Here is a 12555-nt window from a genome sequence, read left to right on the forward strand (position 1 = left end):
ATTCAGGGGAGGTGACAGTCAGTGAGAGGAGCGCCAAATTCCATTACGATTATGGCTGATGAGTCGGTAGAAGCTAAAACAGATGCTATGGGAATTGCTTGCAGGCGTCTGGCCCTGGGATGAGCAGCCATGCACCCCTCCTCCACGCCCCTGTCCCCACTTCAACACTGTGGACTCCCCAGGGAGGCTGTGGGACAGACGCCTTGCAGCCCTCGGTCTCCTTCCCAAGCGTAGTGCTGCCCTTGGTGTTGGCGTGGTATAAGACTAACTCTGTTTTCAGAGGTGAACTACCCATGAGGACCAAGGCGCTGCAGGACAAAACCAGTGGGTTCCGCCCTTCGGGGCAGGAAGGATGTTGTTGGTGACTGAAGGACAAAGGGCATGTACCCCATGAAAACCTGTCCAACTGCTAGCCCATGTCCGACTGCCCAAGGTCGGAGGAGGCATGGCCAGGACATAACCAGGTGCAGGGATGCTGTACCGACTGCCCCAAAGTGGACCTCAGGAGCCGCCCCTCTTCCCGCCCATCAGTCTGAAGCTTGAGTCTTGAAGAGGCCACTGCTCACCGCCAGCCATTCTTACAGACACCCGCGGAGCTTCTCCAAGGGCTGCCGTTTGTGGGGGGTGCTGCCCCCACGCCTTTGTGAACTTCCATGTCACCGTGGGCCATGCTGGGGGTGGTGGGAGGGGACTAGCTGCCAGCTCCCTCTCCCATGCTGCTGGCAGAGGGACAAATCCTGGCCTGGGACGTGGCCAGGGCTACTCCTGTTGCAGATATTAGAGAATGAGCCGCACAGAAGGAGATGTCTCAAGCCAAGGAGCTGCGACTGTCCACACGGCCTGGGAAGACTGCAGGGCCAGAGAGTCGAAGCCATGGATCTTGTCCCCACCTCCAGATGTCCTCCCCCAGCTCCTCCCTGAGGGAAGAGATAACCCATCTGCAGAGCTTCAGTTAGCAACACAGACAGTTCTTCCCTTTATCTGCCCTTAGTCTGTCCTGCTATTCAAGGTCATTCCTAACCTCGGGCCCAGTTCCATCTAGCACTGAACCAGCCTCAAAGGGCTAACACCCTGAGGGTTTTGAAGATCACATGGTCCCTTAACATTGGCATGTGATGTGCCCTGGAGACTGTAGCCTGGATATAAGCATGTAGGTAGACACCAAAGTCACTGTGTTCCACATGGCACCCTATCTCTCCTCAGAGTCCAGGCTCAGCTCTCCTCCTTCTGCCAGTGTTTATACTACACGCCTGGGAACATTTCAGCATCTCCCTGTTCCAAACCACCCTGCATCCTGCCTCTCCTCAAGCCAGAGCAGAAATACAAAGAGGTCTCCTACCTGAGGTCTCCCCCAAGATCCTTGGGGGCTGGATGTCTTTCCCATTGTTGCTGGGACTGGTGGAAGGCTCTGTTGTGCTAACCCCAACAGGGGTCCTTTTCCAGGGATCTAGGGACTCGGTGACCCCCTTAGTCTGCAGTGTCATGGCGGTGGCCGTGCTGGCCGTCGTGGTGGTGGTGGCCACAGTTGACTTCCGTGTTTGCAAGATGGAGACCGTGGTGGGGCCGAACCCACCAGGGAAAGTGTTGGATTCTAGGGCTTCCTCGTCCCCCGTGGGCCCCCAGGCTATAAATTCTGTCTCTGTTGTGGGCCTGCCACCATGAAAGTCGAAATCATTGAACTCTGCATCATGCGTGTGCCTCCTACCCCGCCTTAAGAGGCTCTGATGCTCTGCAGTGCCAGCAGCCACCATGGAGGATGAGGCCGACGCAGAGGCGAGGGAAGGACTAGATCCCGTGGCAGCGGGGGGCTTGGTGAGTGCCCCTTTGGGTCCGAGGGTGGCCACCTGGTCCCTGGGCCTGTGGGCCCTCCGAGCACGGGGAGTCTGCATCTGTATGGGCCCGTGGGCACGTTCGGCCCGGGCAGCGCGGGGGCTCCAGGCTGGTGTTGGTAGCCTTGTTGGGGGTCCACTTCGCAGACTCCACAGCCGCTGGGGCCTCTGTGGACGAGACAGGAGCCGGAACTCAGGCCCTGAGCCTAATGAGTCACAGGACGGGAAGTCGACTGCAAGCTGCAGCATGGCTATAAGTATCCAGGCATGGCTTCCGAGAGAGCGGCCGGGCCAGCGGATGGACATGGAGCTGAGGAGAGAGAGCAGAGCAGTCAGTGGACAGGGGGGCAGCAAGAGGGCTCTGCCCAGGGCCACCTCTGTCCCCACTGGATGGGGACAACCTTTGGTTGTGAAGAGTTCATCTGAATCTGGAAAGGACCCCAGAAGCCTTCTGGGCCAGCTCAAGCGCACTGTTTACCTACATTCCAGAAGGACAGTGCCCACTATGTATCAGAGATGGCTGCTCAGGCACCTCCTGGATGGTAACCTAAGAGCCCCCTTTTATGGCAAGAGACCCAGCCACCAGCACCACCACCACCCCATCTTGCAAAGTGCCCTTGAAGACTTGCCCATAATGAAGCTGAGACTCCAAGAACACAAAAGGTACAAAAGGTGATTCGAACATCTGCTCCCAGGTCTGGGCCTGTCCACATTAGAACTGACTCAAATCCAGTAGTCAGCTGACTCCCGAGGCCTGTGAATCAGAGGCCTCAGCTCTGGGAGGCTACATACGGCAGAAGAGAGGGTCTTCCCCTAGAGTGCGGGGTCTGCCCTTCCCTTCCCAAATACCGCTATCCTCTAGTCCTCCACAGTTGAACATACACCTGCTTGCTCTTCACCTGGACACAGCCAAGCAAATCTCCTTATGTCTGGCCTTCCCTGGGTGTCACTCTGGGAACCGATTGCTGCTCAAGGAAAGCGAGAAGCTTTAGCACTCGGCGTTTGCTCTGTTGACATTTCCACTCCCCCTGTTTATCTCCCATATAGATGCCCTTTGGAAACTTCTCATCTTCAGCTGGGGCTGGGTAGAGAAAGACCAGACTGAGCATAGCCAGTCAGGAGGTGAGGCTGATGCCGGGAGCAGGTGGGAAGAATGATAATGGCTTGTCCGGGGCCTGTTGGGACAGTCCCCACCCAGAGTTCATGGGCAGCTCCACTTGCTGAGCACAGGTCCCCTCTAGACCCATGGAAACATCACACGAAAATCCAGAACAGCGCCCGACCCACACAGCTCGGCACGGAGGATGCAGCCCCCGCTCCAGCCCCCGCTCCTTCCTCCCCCAGCATAGGTAATTGAACGCTGATTATAGGTGCCACTCAAAGTCAGCTCTCATCATCAACCAAATTCACATCTGAAAGTTAGAAGGAATCTAAAACTTCCCCAGAGGCTGCTGGGGAGAGAGGGTACAGGATGTCAGGTACCCTGAACAACAGCCCCCACAGCCGGGCCTGCCAGGCCCACAAACACACATGGGGCTGTTTTTTCTTTATAAGGTGTCACATGTGATTTTTTTTTAAAGTGACTACATGTTGTCAGGATGTGCCACTGCATATGCCTGTGAAGCCCACATGGATGTGTGTGCTGGCAGGGGGTGGAGCACATCCAGGTGGGTGTGCATGAGTGCCGGATGTGACTGCTTGTGCTTGAAAGTCTGAGGGAGTCAATTTGTGAGTGTATTTGCCAGCATGAGACTGAGCATGTGTGGGCGTGCTGATGTATCTGCGAGTGTTTCCCTGGGTGTGAGAGTCAGTGTGCAAGAAGGCACCACTATGTCCATCTGTGTGATTAGTTTCATGTGCATCCATGTGTCTTGGTGAGTGTACCTTTATCTATATCTCTCTGTAGGTCTATACATCTCTATGCTCAAGTGTGGGTCTGTGTCGGTGTGAGCGTGCAAGCATGTCCTTGTTTGCCCTTCAGTGTATGTAACTGTTTATTCAAGGGTGTGTGTGTTCTTTCTCAGCCTGGGCTGAACCCCGTGTGCCTGAAGCTGGCACCCACTGATGCTTGGGAAAGAGTTGGTCCCTGGGAAAGAAACGAGTTCACTGGGACTAATTAGCAAAAAAGACTGGTCCCCAAATAATAGGGCCTGGCTTTTTAATCAGAATGAAAGCACTTTGCTGTAGGAAGGAGGAAGAGCTCATTAGGCTGATGCCTCTGGGCTGGTTCTACCTTTGTGTTGTGACTCTGCACGAGCAGCCAAGCTCCAATAGGGACAGGGTTGTCATCACTGTGAGGAGAAATCTAGGTCAGTGTGAGACTCCCCTGCACACTTGGAAGGGCCTCTCCTCAGAGCGGCAGGTGACCCTGTGGGGTGCAACGGTGAGAACCTGGTCATTCCCGGCCTGCATCTCTGGATAGGTGTCTGTCTCTCTGTGAGTAAGATGCTCTGGGTAGGTGTGAGGCCTCACTAGGCCCTGTCATGTCTTCCAGGCTTTATCAGGCCTTGCCAGCTTTTCATGGCACCAGCAACCAAACCCCACCACACTCTACTAGTCTCTAGCAAATCTTATCAGGCCCTCAGGGCCCTACTAGACCCCACTGGATCCCACTGGTTTCCTCCCGACTTCACGAGGGCCCCTGGGCCCCTCCAGGACTCATTAGACCCTTCCAGATTTTACTGGAACACTCCATTACCCTCCAGGTCTCAACCCAACCCACCAAGTCTCACTGTATCCTTCTGGGCTCCATTCAGCCCTACTAGACTCCACCAGACCCCAGCAAGCCCCACTGGATCCCCAAAGGCTCCATCGGGTCCTTCCAAGCCTCTTCTGGACCCATTAGCACCTGTGCCCTCATCCAGCTGCCCTAGAGACCCAGACCCATCCAGACCCCCCAGCAGTTCTGGTCAGACTTCTACCAGGCCCTATGCTGGGTCCTTCTAGTTTCCCTAGGCCTATGCTGGCTTCCCCAGGCTCCATCACACCCCACCAGAACTCAGTAGGTCCCTCCAAATCCTGCCAGATGCCAGCAGACCCCCTCACGTCCCTCTAGATGTCCCGTAGCCCCACTGGGCAGGCTGACTGGGAAGCTCGAAAGCAGAGCTGCCTGCCATCAGTACCCGAGAAATATTGCCCCAGGAAATTAAAACCACAGTACCTAAGCCTGGGCCTGCCTCCCCAGCATAACTTCACACACAGGATATTTCTGTGATTTTTCACCAATCATGGGCTGTAATTGGTTACCATAGAAACCTTCTCATTTCCAAGACACCCAGCTGTTATGCAGAAAAACCAACCATGGCAATGGGGCTGGGGAGGCGGATGCCCTGCCCCTCCTCAGCCCAGCAGATCCCGTTTAAAGGGATGCATTTGCTCAGAGGGGAAATAGAGGGCAGTGCGGGGGAGGTGGTTGTCGGCTGGGACGAGGGCTTGCCCCACTGGACAGTAGAGTGCTAGGCTCTGCAGGAGGCCTGATCTCATGACAGTGGATATGGTCTGCAGGGGACACACCTGGGCTGACCTGCGGGGACCCTGGTAAACGAACAAGGTCCTCCTCTCCTCATGCCTCCTGCAGAACCCTGGGTGTTCAGTGTAGAGTCAGGGGTCCTTGGACATGCTCAGATACAAAATGAAGCTGTTCTTGGAGGGCCCCACCTCAGGAGGGCCCCAAGGTGTCTACCCAGATGACAGGTGGAGGCTTTGCAACATGGTGGCCTACCCTACCATTAACTCTCAGAGCCAATGGGCCACATGCTCACCTGGGAGGCCAGGCAGAGATAGTACCATTTCCCCGAAACTCCGGGACATTAAACCGGCCCCTTCAGAACGTGTCACCCTCCAGAACATGTCACCTACTCCACTCCTCAAAGTCATCAAGAGCAATAAAGACGGAACACACCAAGTGCAGCTGCTGCTGGGAGACTAGGATCCACACTCTCATGGTGGGGTGGGAACTGTCCTGCCTGCTAGAGAAGATGGTTTGGTGACCCTTGGAAAATTAGAGCTACCACTGATGTGGCAATTATAGTCCTTAAAGTACACTGTACACTCATGTGTCTACTGCAGCGTCTCATAGTGGCTCAGAATGAAAACACCCCAAGCATCCCTGCAGTGGACAGGCACATGGGACACATCCAGACACTGAGTAGCATTGGACCCTCAAAAGGCAGAAAGTACCACCCACAAGTGAAGGATTCAGGAGTAGAGCCACACATAGATGGAAGACTCGGGGCATGATCCCTCAGTCTTAGTCACAGACGGAAGATTCCCAGACATTGCAGGGAGACTGGTGGCTACCGGGGAGTACAGGGAAGACTGGGAGTGATTGCCTCCTGGAGGGGTCCTTTTGGGGGTAACGGAATGTCCTGGAATTCATTGCAGTGGTGGTTACACACCCTACGAATACACAAAACCATTGAACCATGCACTCAGGAGCAGTGAAGTTAATGGCATGTAGATTATATCTCAATAACAATAAAAAGGGAACAGAACCCAGAAGGGAGTATGTGTAAGTGTACTAGGGACTGACGTGGATTCTCTCCATGACCTCCTAATCCTGGACGCTGGCTGCAAACCAGAAGGCCTGAGCCAGCCTTCTGAGTCACAGGAGAGGCGTGTGAGTGCTGTGGAGACTCAGTCTGTATGTAGTGGGCTCTGTGGGAGTCCTAGGATTTAGGGTCCCTCCTTGCCTGAACACGGAGACCTACGCTCACACCTTTGAGGATAAGCCTCATGACTGTCACCTCTCGTTCGTCTCCAAGGACACTGTGCAAAGGAAAAGCCAAGCCGCAAGCTGCGCACCCCCGTTTGCCTCCATCTGCCTTTATTTTCTGGTTTGCAGTTCCTTGCTCCTCTTCCTCTTAAATTTTTATTGAAATCACTTTTCCCCAAGAACGGTTTAATAAGATTCAGTGGATTGAGGCTCAATTCACTCCCTTCTGTATAGTTTCTCCACGGACGAAAATCACTGTCAATTAAGGGAGACGAAGACATCTCTTCACCCAGTCATACACTCCCGGGGGGCCCAGATATGGCGGCATGTGCTCCTGGAACCGCGGTTTCCTCTAGATGGGGCAAGAGTCAAGGGGAGTTGGAAGGGTGAGGCCCTGGTGTTGTGCGGCCAGGGCCACCTCAGACACGGAGGGTAGTATTAGAAGCCAAAGCTGCCCGAGCTGTCCAGAGGTGGGGGGTCCAGGCTGCTTCTTCCTCAGAGCACACTGTAGAGTCTGCACCCGCTGTGTTATCCCAGCTCTTCACCTTGAAGTTTGCCGTGGACGTTAGCCAGAGTCCAAGCTTCTTGATTCTCTTCTGCGAGGCCCCGTTTCCCCACCACCAACAAGATAGCTAGAGTGTGGAGTCTGAGGTCTTCTTCCCTTCAAACAAGACTCCACCTTCCGTGTTCGGCAACGTCTCAGCAAGGCTGGGAGCGATCTCCAGGAGACAGGTAGCTACAGAGACAACTGCAGGAAGACACAGCTGTCTGGTCAGCCTTGGGTGGGCCTGTCCTCGCTCATGCTTGATCAGGATGCCCCTTCACCTGGGGCTCACCTGGGATGGGGACAGCAGAACCATGACCCATACCCTGACACTTCCTGGCTGTTCCCCTCCTCTGTGAACTTGCTAAGAACACTGTTCACCTCAGAATCCTTGAGATTCACACAGAAGTTGCAGAAGAATGGTGCGTTCTGGGGACGCTCCTCCCAGCTTCCCCTGATATGACACGGCACAGCACAGAGCCCCCTTGTCACCACCTCACAGCTGCTGGCTCCATGCTATATTCCAATCTTGCTTGTTTTGATTTAGGTTCCGCCCAAGACCCCACCTAACTTTGTGTGGAGCCTCTGACTACCTGAGGCTACTTTTCACTGTGACATTTTTTCTGGATTTTGATGAGTTTGATCTTCAGGCCAGTGGGGTGTTATAGATGTCCCTCAGTCTGGCTCTGATAGTTTGTGAACACTGGGATTGTGGATTTGGAAAGGAGGACCACTAAGGGGAAGCACTGTTCTTATTGCAGTAGAGAATCTTGGCAAGAGTGAAGACAGTCTCAGAGGGTGGTCTACGCCTTGGCATTGCACGCTACTATGTGAGCATGGACAATTTACCTAACTGCTCTGTGCCTCAGTTTCCCTGACTACAGAGCAGGGTAGACTCAGGAAGCTCTTTGAAAGGTGCACTGGGGTACTGTGGTAAGTATTGCTGGCCACGCTCTGCAGGTGCCCTGGGGCCCTACAATTTCTGGACTGTTCTCCTGGAGCCAAGCAAGCCCAGGCCCCCTGCTCCTTTCTGGGAGTACACAGTGACTTTGGGGCCAGGGGGATGAGGCTCCACAGCCTTCACAGGTGCTTGGAGGAGATGGAAGGGTAGCAACACACTGGCGTTCTGGTTGCCTGGGCAACGTGCCTGCAAGCATTCTGGAGGAGTGAAGTGGTGAGGAGCTGTGGGTGGGCAGGACAGTGGGTGGTAATGTTCTCAGTCCCAGCAGCAGGGAGTCTCCCTCTGTGTCTAGGGCTGGTCCCTGGCTGCTGTGTCTCCCTTACAGAAATGCCCCAATGGGACACAGGACCTGCTACCTTCTGAAATGCCTGTAGCTCTGCTGGACACCTTGGCTCGGCTGCTGTCACATGTTCCCCTGTCGCAGCTGAACTCTTTCTGAGTAGTAGGCTGCTCATCTACCAGCCACCTTATCACATGCCTTGAGCCTTCCTCTACAGATGGGGACAAAGGTCTAAGTCAGGTCCCCCAGGATGAGCTGACTCACATGCAGGGTTAAGTCCCTTGCCCTCTCCATCTCCCTGGAGGCTCCAAACAGACATGGCACAGCCAGACACAGATGTGCTGGATCAGGCCTGCAGTTCAGCAATCACATCACCAGGAATCTCAGGGGGCCGGGGGGGGGGGGCAGAGACCACTCTGGATGCTACCATGGCAGAGTTACAGGCCCTAAAAAGCCCTCTTGGGCATCTTCGTGAAATTGCTATGTCAGGTCCCACACTCACCCGAGGACCTCACTTTAATTTCATTTAAAATCTATTCTCAATTAAAGATACAGCATGGGGGCAGGGAATAGCATCAGGAGACAGCAGCAGAGCCAGGTGACAGGCAGACCCTCTAGGAGAACATGGGTACAGGCAGGCACATGGGCAAATCACAGAGCAGTTCTGAGCATGGTGGTGGACCATCTCTCAGACGGAATATCTGTCTGGGAAGATACTTAGGGAAGGTTCTAGGCCATCATGCAAAACATGAGAGCCACAGCACCATGTGTATCTAACGACAGCAAGCCAAACAGCAGAGGGCTGTGTGCGGGGAGAAAAGACGGTGGGATCCTAAAATAGCTGGTACGGAGACTGAGCAATAGCGGCGTGCCAGGCACAGAGCTCCGCGTCTCTCTCACCGCTCATCTCGTGCTTTGGTAACCGAGAAGAGGAAGTGCCGTTACTCTCATCTTGCAGGGGGAAAATAGCAAAAAATAGTAGCTGGGCCTCTCCACAGGGATGTATCTTAAAATACAAACTAAACGAAGTGGTGTGTAGAGAAGTAAGCAGTCTGTCCGGAGAGACTCGGGCTTCTTGGAGATCCCTGTTGGACTGAAAACTACAGAATCCTCTCAGCTGTCCATGCTCCTGGGGACAGCATGGTAGCTCATTATTAATAATGCACACTTGTAACCAGCCTCTAAAGCACACATTGGCCTCTCCATATCATCTCAGGAAATTTCTAATTTGGCTTGGTTACAACTGTCACCCTGTTCTCTTCAAAGACCACCAAAGCAGCTGGGAACTTGGTAAACTGGCAAAGAAAAAAGTGGAGTGCACAGACAATTGGTCTTTGTCCCTAAACTCCCAGAACCTACAGAGACAGGAAGAGGAATACTGATGGGCAGAGGGGGCCGCCAGGGGCCCCAAGGTCAAATGGTTGTGGATAACATAGAGAGGTTAGGTAGCTGTAAGCTGACAGATGCCACAGTGAGTCCCCAAGGCAAAAGGCCAGGGCGAGTCTATGGGTCTCTCCTAGCACCTGCAGATGTGACAGTGGTGGCAGAGCTCCTTTGGAGGGCCTAGCTGCACCAGATGAAAGTGGGAAGGGGATCCTGAATCTCACCATATCACCCCATGGTCCCAGAGTAGCTGTGCCCAGCACTGAAAGACAGCCAGTCAAGGCAGTGGTGAGAAGGGATGACCAAGTGGGCAGGTGGTAGGAGCGGCCAGGCACCCCACAGTCTTCTCCTACTTTCTAGGCCACACCTATCCACACTGCAAGCACAGAACTCTATGTCACCCACCAGAAGAAGCTGAGTAAATAGCCTCTGAGGTCACTGCATAAAAAGTTTCATGTGGAGACACAGTACAGAGGCAGGATAGGAAATGTAGAGGTGAGGAAAGGGGTGCAGAGGGACGGGATAGGGTGAGGAGGCAGGGGAGAGGATGCAGAAACAGGGGAGACACTACAGAGGCAGGGAGACTCTAAAGATTCAGGGGAGGCAGAGCATAGTCAGGGAGACACTGCAGAGTCAGTGGAGACAGTGCAGAGCAATGGAGACAGTGCAGAGGCAGGGGAGACAGTGCAGAGTCAGTGGAGACACTGCAGAGTCAGTGGGGACAGTGCAGTGTCAGTGGAGACAGTGCAGAATCAGTGGAGACAGTGCAGAGTCAGGAGAGACAGTGCAGAGGCAGGGGAGACAGTGCAGAAGCAGGGGAGACAGTGCAGAGGCAGGGAGACAGTGCAGAGGCAGCGGAGACAGTGTAGAGTCAGGGGAGACAGTGTAGAGTCAGGGAGACACTGCAGAGGCAGCGGAGACAGTGCAGAGTCAGGGGAGACAGTGCAGTGCAGAGTCAGGGAGACACTGCAGAGTCAGGGAGACAGTGCAGAGGCAGGGGAGACAGTGCAGAGTCAGGAGAGACAGTGCAGAGTCAGGGAGACAGTGCAGAGTCAGGGGAGACACTGCAGAGTCACTGGGGCAGTGCAGAGTCAGGGGAGACAGTGCAGAGTCAGGGGAGACAGTGCAGAGTCAGGAGAGACAGTGCAGAGTCAGGAGAGACAGTGCAGAGTCAGGGGAGACAGTGCAGAGTCAGGAGAGACAGTGCAGAGTCAGGGAGACAGTGCAGAGTCAGGGGAGACACTGCAGAGTCAGGGGAGACACTGCAAAGTCAGGGGAGACACTGCAGAGTCACTGGGGCAGTGCAGAGTCAGTGGAGACACTGCAGAGTCAGGGGAGACACTGCAGAGTCACTGGGGCAGTGCAGAGTCAGTGGAGACACTGCAGAGTCAGGGGAGACAGTGCAGAGTCCGTGGAAACAGTGCAGAGTCAGCAGAGACAGTGCAGAGTTAGTAGAGGCAGTGCAGAGGCGGGGAGAAAGTACAGAGTCAGCAGAGACAGTGCGGAGTCAGTGGAGACACTACAGAGTCAGCGGAGACACTGCAGAGTCAGGGGAGACACTGCAGAGTCAGGGAGACAGTGCAGAGTCAGCAGAGACAGTGCAGAGTCAGAGGAGACAGTACAGAGTCAGGGAGACAGTGCAGAGTCAGCAGAGACAGTGCAGAGTTAGTAGAGACAGTGCAGAGGCAGGGGAGACAGTGCAGAGTCAGGGGAGACAGTGCAGAGTCAGGGGAGACAGTGGAGACAATCCAGAGGCAGGGGAGACAGTGGAGACAGTGCAGAGGTGGTAGCACACTGCAGAGGCAGCAGCAGAGGCAGTGCAAAGGTCTAGGAGGCCAGTCCAACTCCCAGGGGTGGACTGGACTGTAGAGAGTGGTTTCCTGGTTGCTGTCTGAACTGAGAGGCTGATGGAGAGCTCACTTCTTCCAAAGAACATGGAATGAGGACAGCAAGCATCAGAAAAGTCTTCTCATGAGGCTGTCAATACCCACTGGATATTTCCGTTCCCTGGGGTCCCGGGTCTGCTTCACTCTTATGCTCTATTCTCACCTTCAGTTCATATGTGACCCAACATTGCCACTCTGGACACAGAACTCGGATGCACATATACATGAAGACCTGCAGCCACAGGGCCAGACACAGGCAGTGGGAACATACAAGATACAGACACACATGCACACACATGCTCATACCACACATGCATGCACAGGCATACCATCTATGCATAGGAAATGTGTGCAAACACAGGCTCATACAAATGCACATATACTTGCACATAGTGCTCACATAACACACAGCACCACTAGCCTGTGCACACCTTATCCTTTCTCATCACCCCCTTATCTCAGGAGCCTCAGCCGTTACAGCATCCCTCTTGGTCACCTCCCTGCAGCACACTGTCTGCAGAGGTCTCCCTGAGGAGCACCCAGAACCCAGCAGAAATGCACCATGGCATAAAGCTGCTGTGACGGAAGTTGGCTGGCATGGGGACAAGATGTAGTCATTGGGAAATTACTCCTCCAGAGAGCAGAGTGGAGCTGAGCCAGCTGTGCAGCCCAGGAGCGGTTCCCCTGGGATCGGAACTGCCAGGTTCCTAGTGACGCTGTCTTGTGTTCCTGGGATGTAGGTGTCACAGGACTCTTTCTGGAAGCCTGGAAACCCAACAGATTTCCTGGAAGGTCCGGGTTTCTGGACTGAGATGTGCAGCAGAGGAAACACTAGGTCTGGCTGACCAGAGGCCAGAGTGGATGGGGATGGAGACTCTCCCCCCCCCCCCCCGCCGACCTGCACCGGCACACCTAAAGTTTCTGGCATCAGTATGGGCAAGCTTCCAGCCCCTGCTGG

General features: G+C 54.5%; 1 protein-coding gene across 1 annotated transcript in view; it reads right to left on the reverse strand.

The window, feature by feature from the left end:
* Positions 1–12555, reverse strand: part of Ajap1 (adherens junctions associated protein 1) — a 114867-nt gene that overhangs the window by 62123 nt on the left and 40189 nt on the right. Inside the window, exon 2 of the mRNA XM_076565780.1 lies at positions 1340–2139. Within this exon, the coding sequence (XP_076421895.1) occupies positions 1340–2139 (800 nt within the window). The remainder of the gene's footprint in view (positions 1–1339; positions 2140–12555) is intronic.

Source organism: Peromyscus maniculatus, chromosome 2 (assembly GCF_049852395.1).
Source record: "Peromyscus maniculatus bairdii isolate BWxNUB_F1_BW_parent chromosome 2, HU_Pman_BW_mat_3.1, whole genome shotgun sequence".
NCBI lineage: Eukaryota > Metazoa > Chordata > Mammalia > Rodentia > Cricetidae > Peromyscus > Peromyscus maniculatus.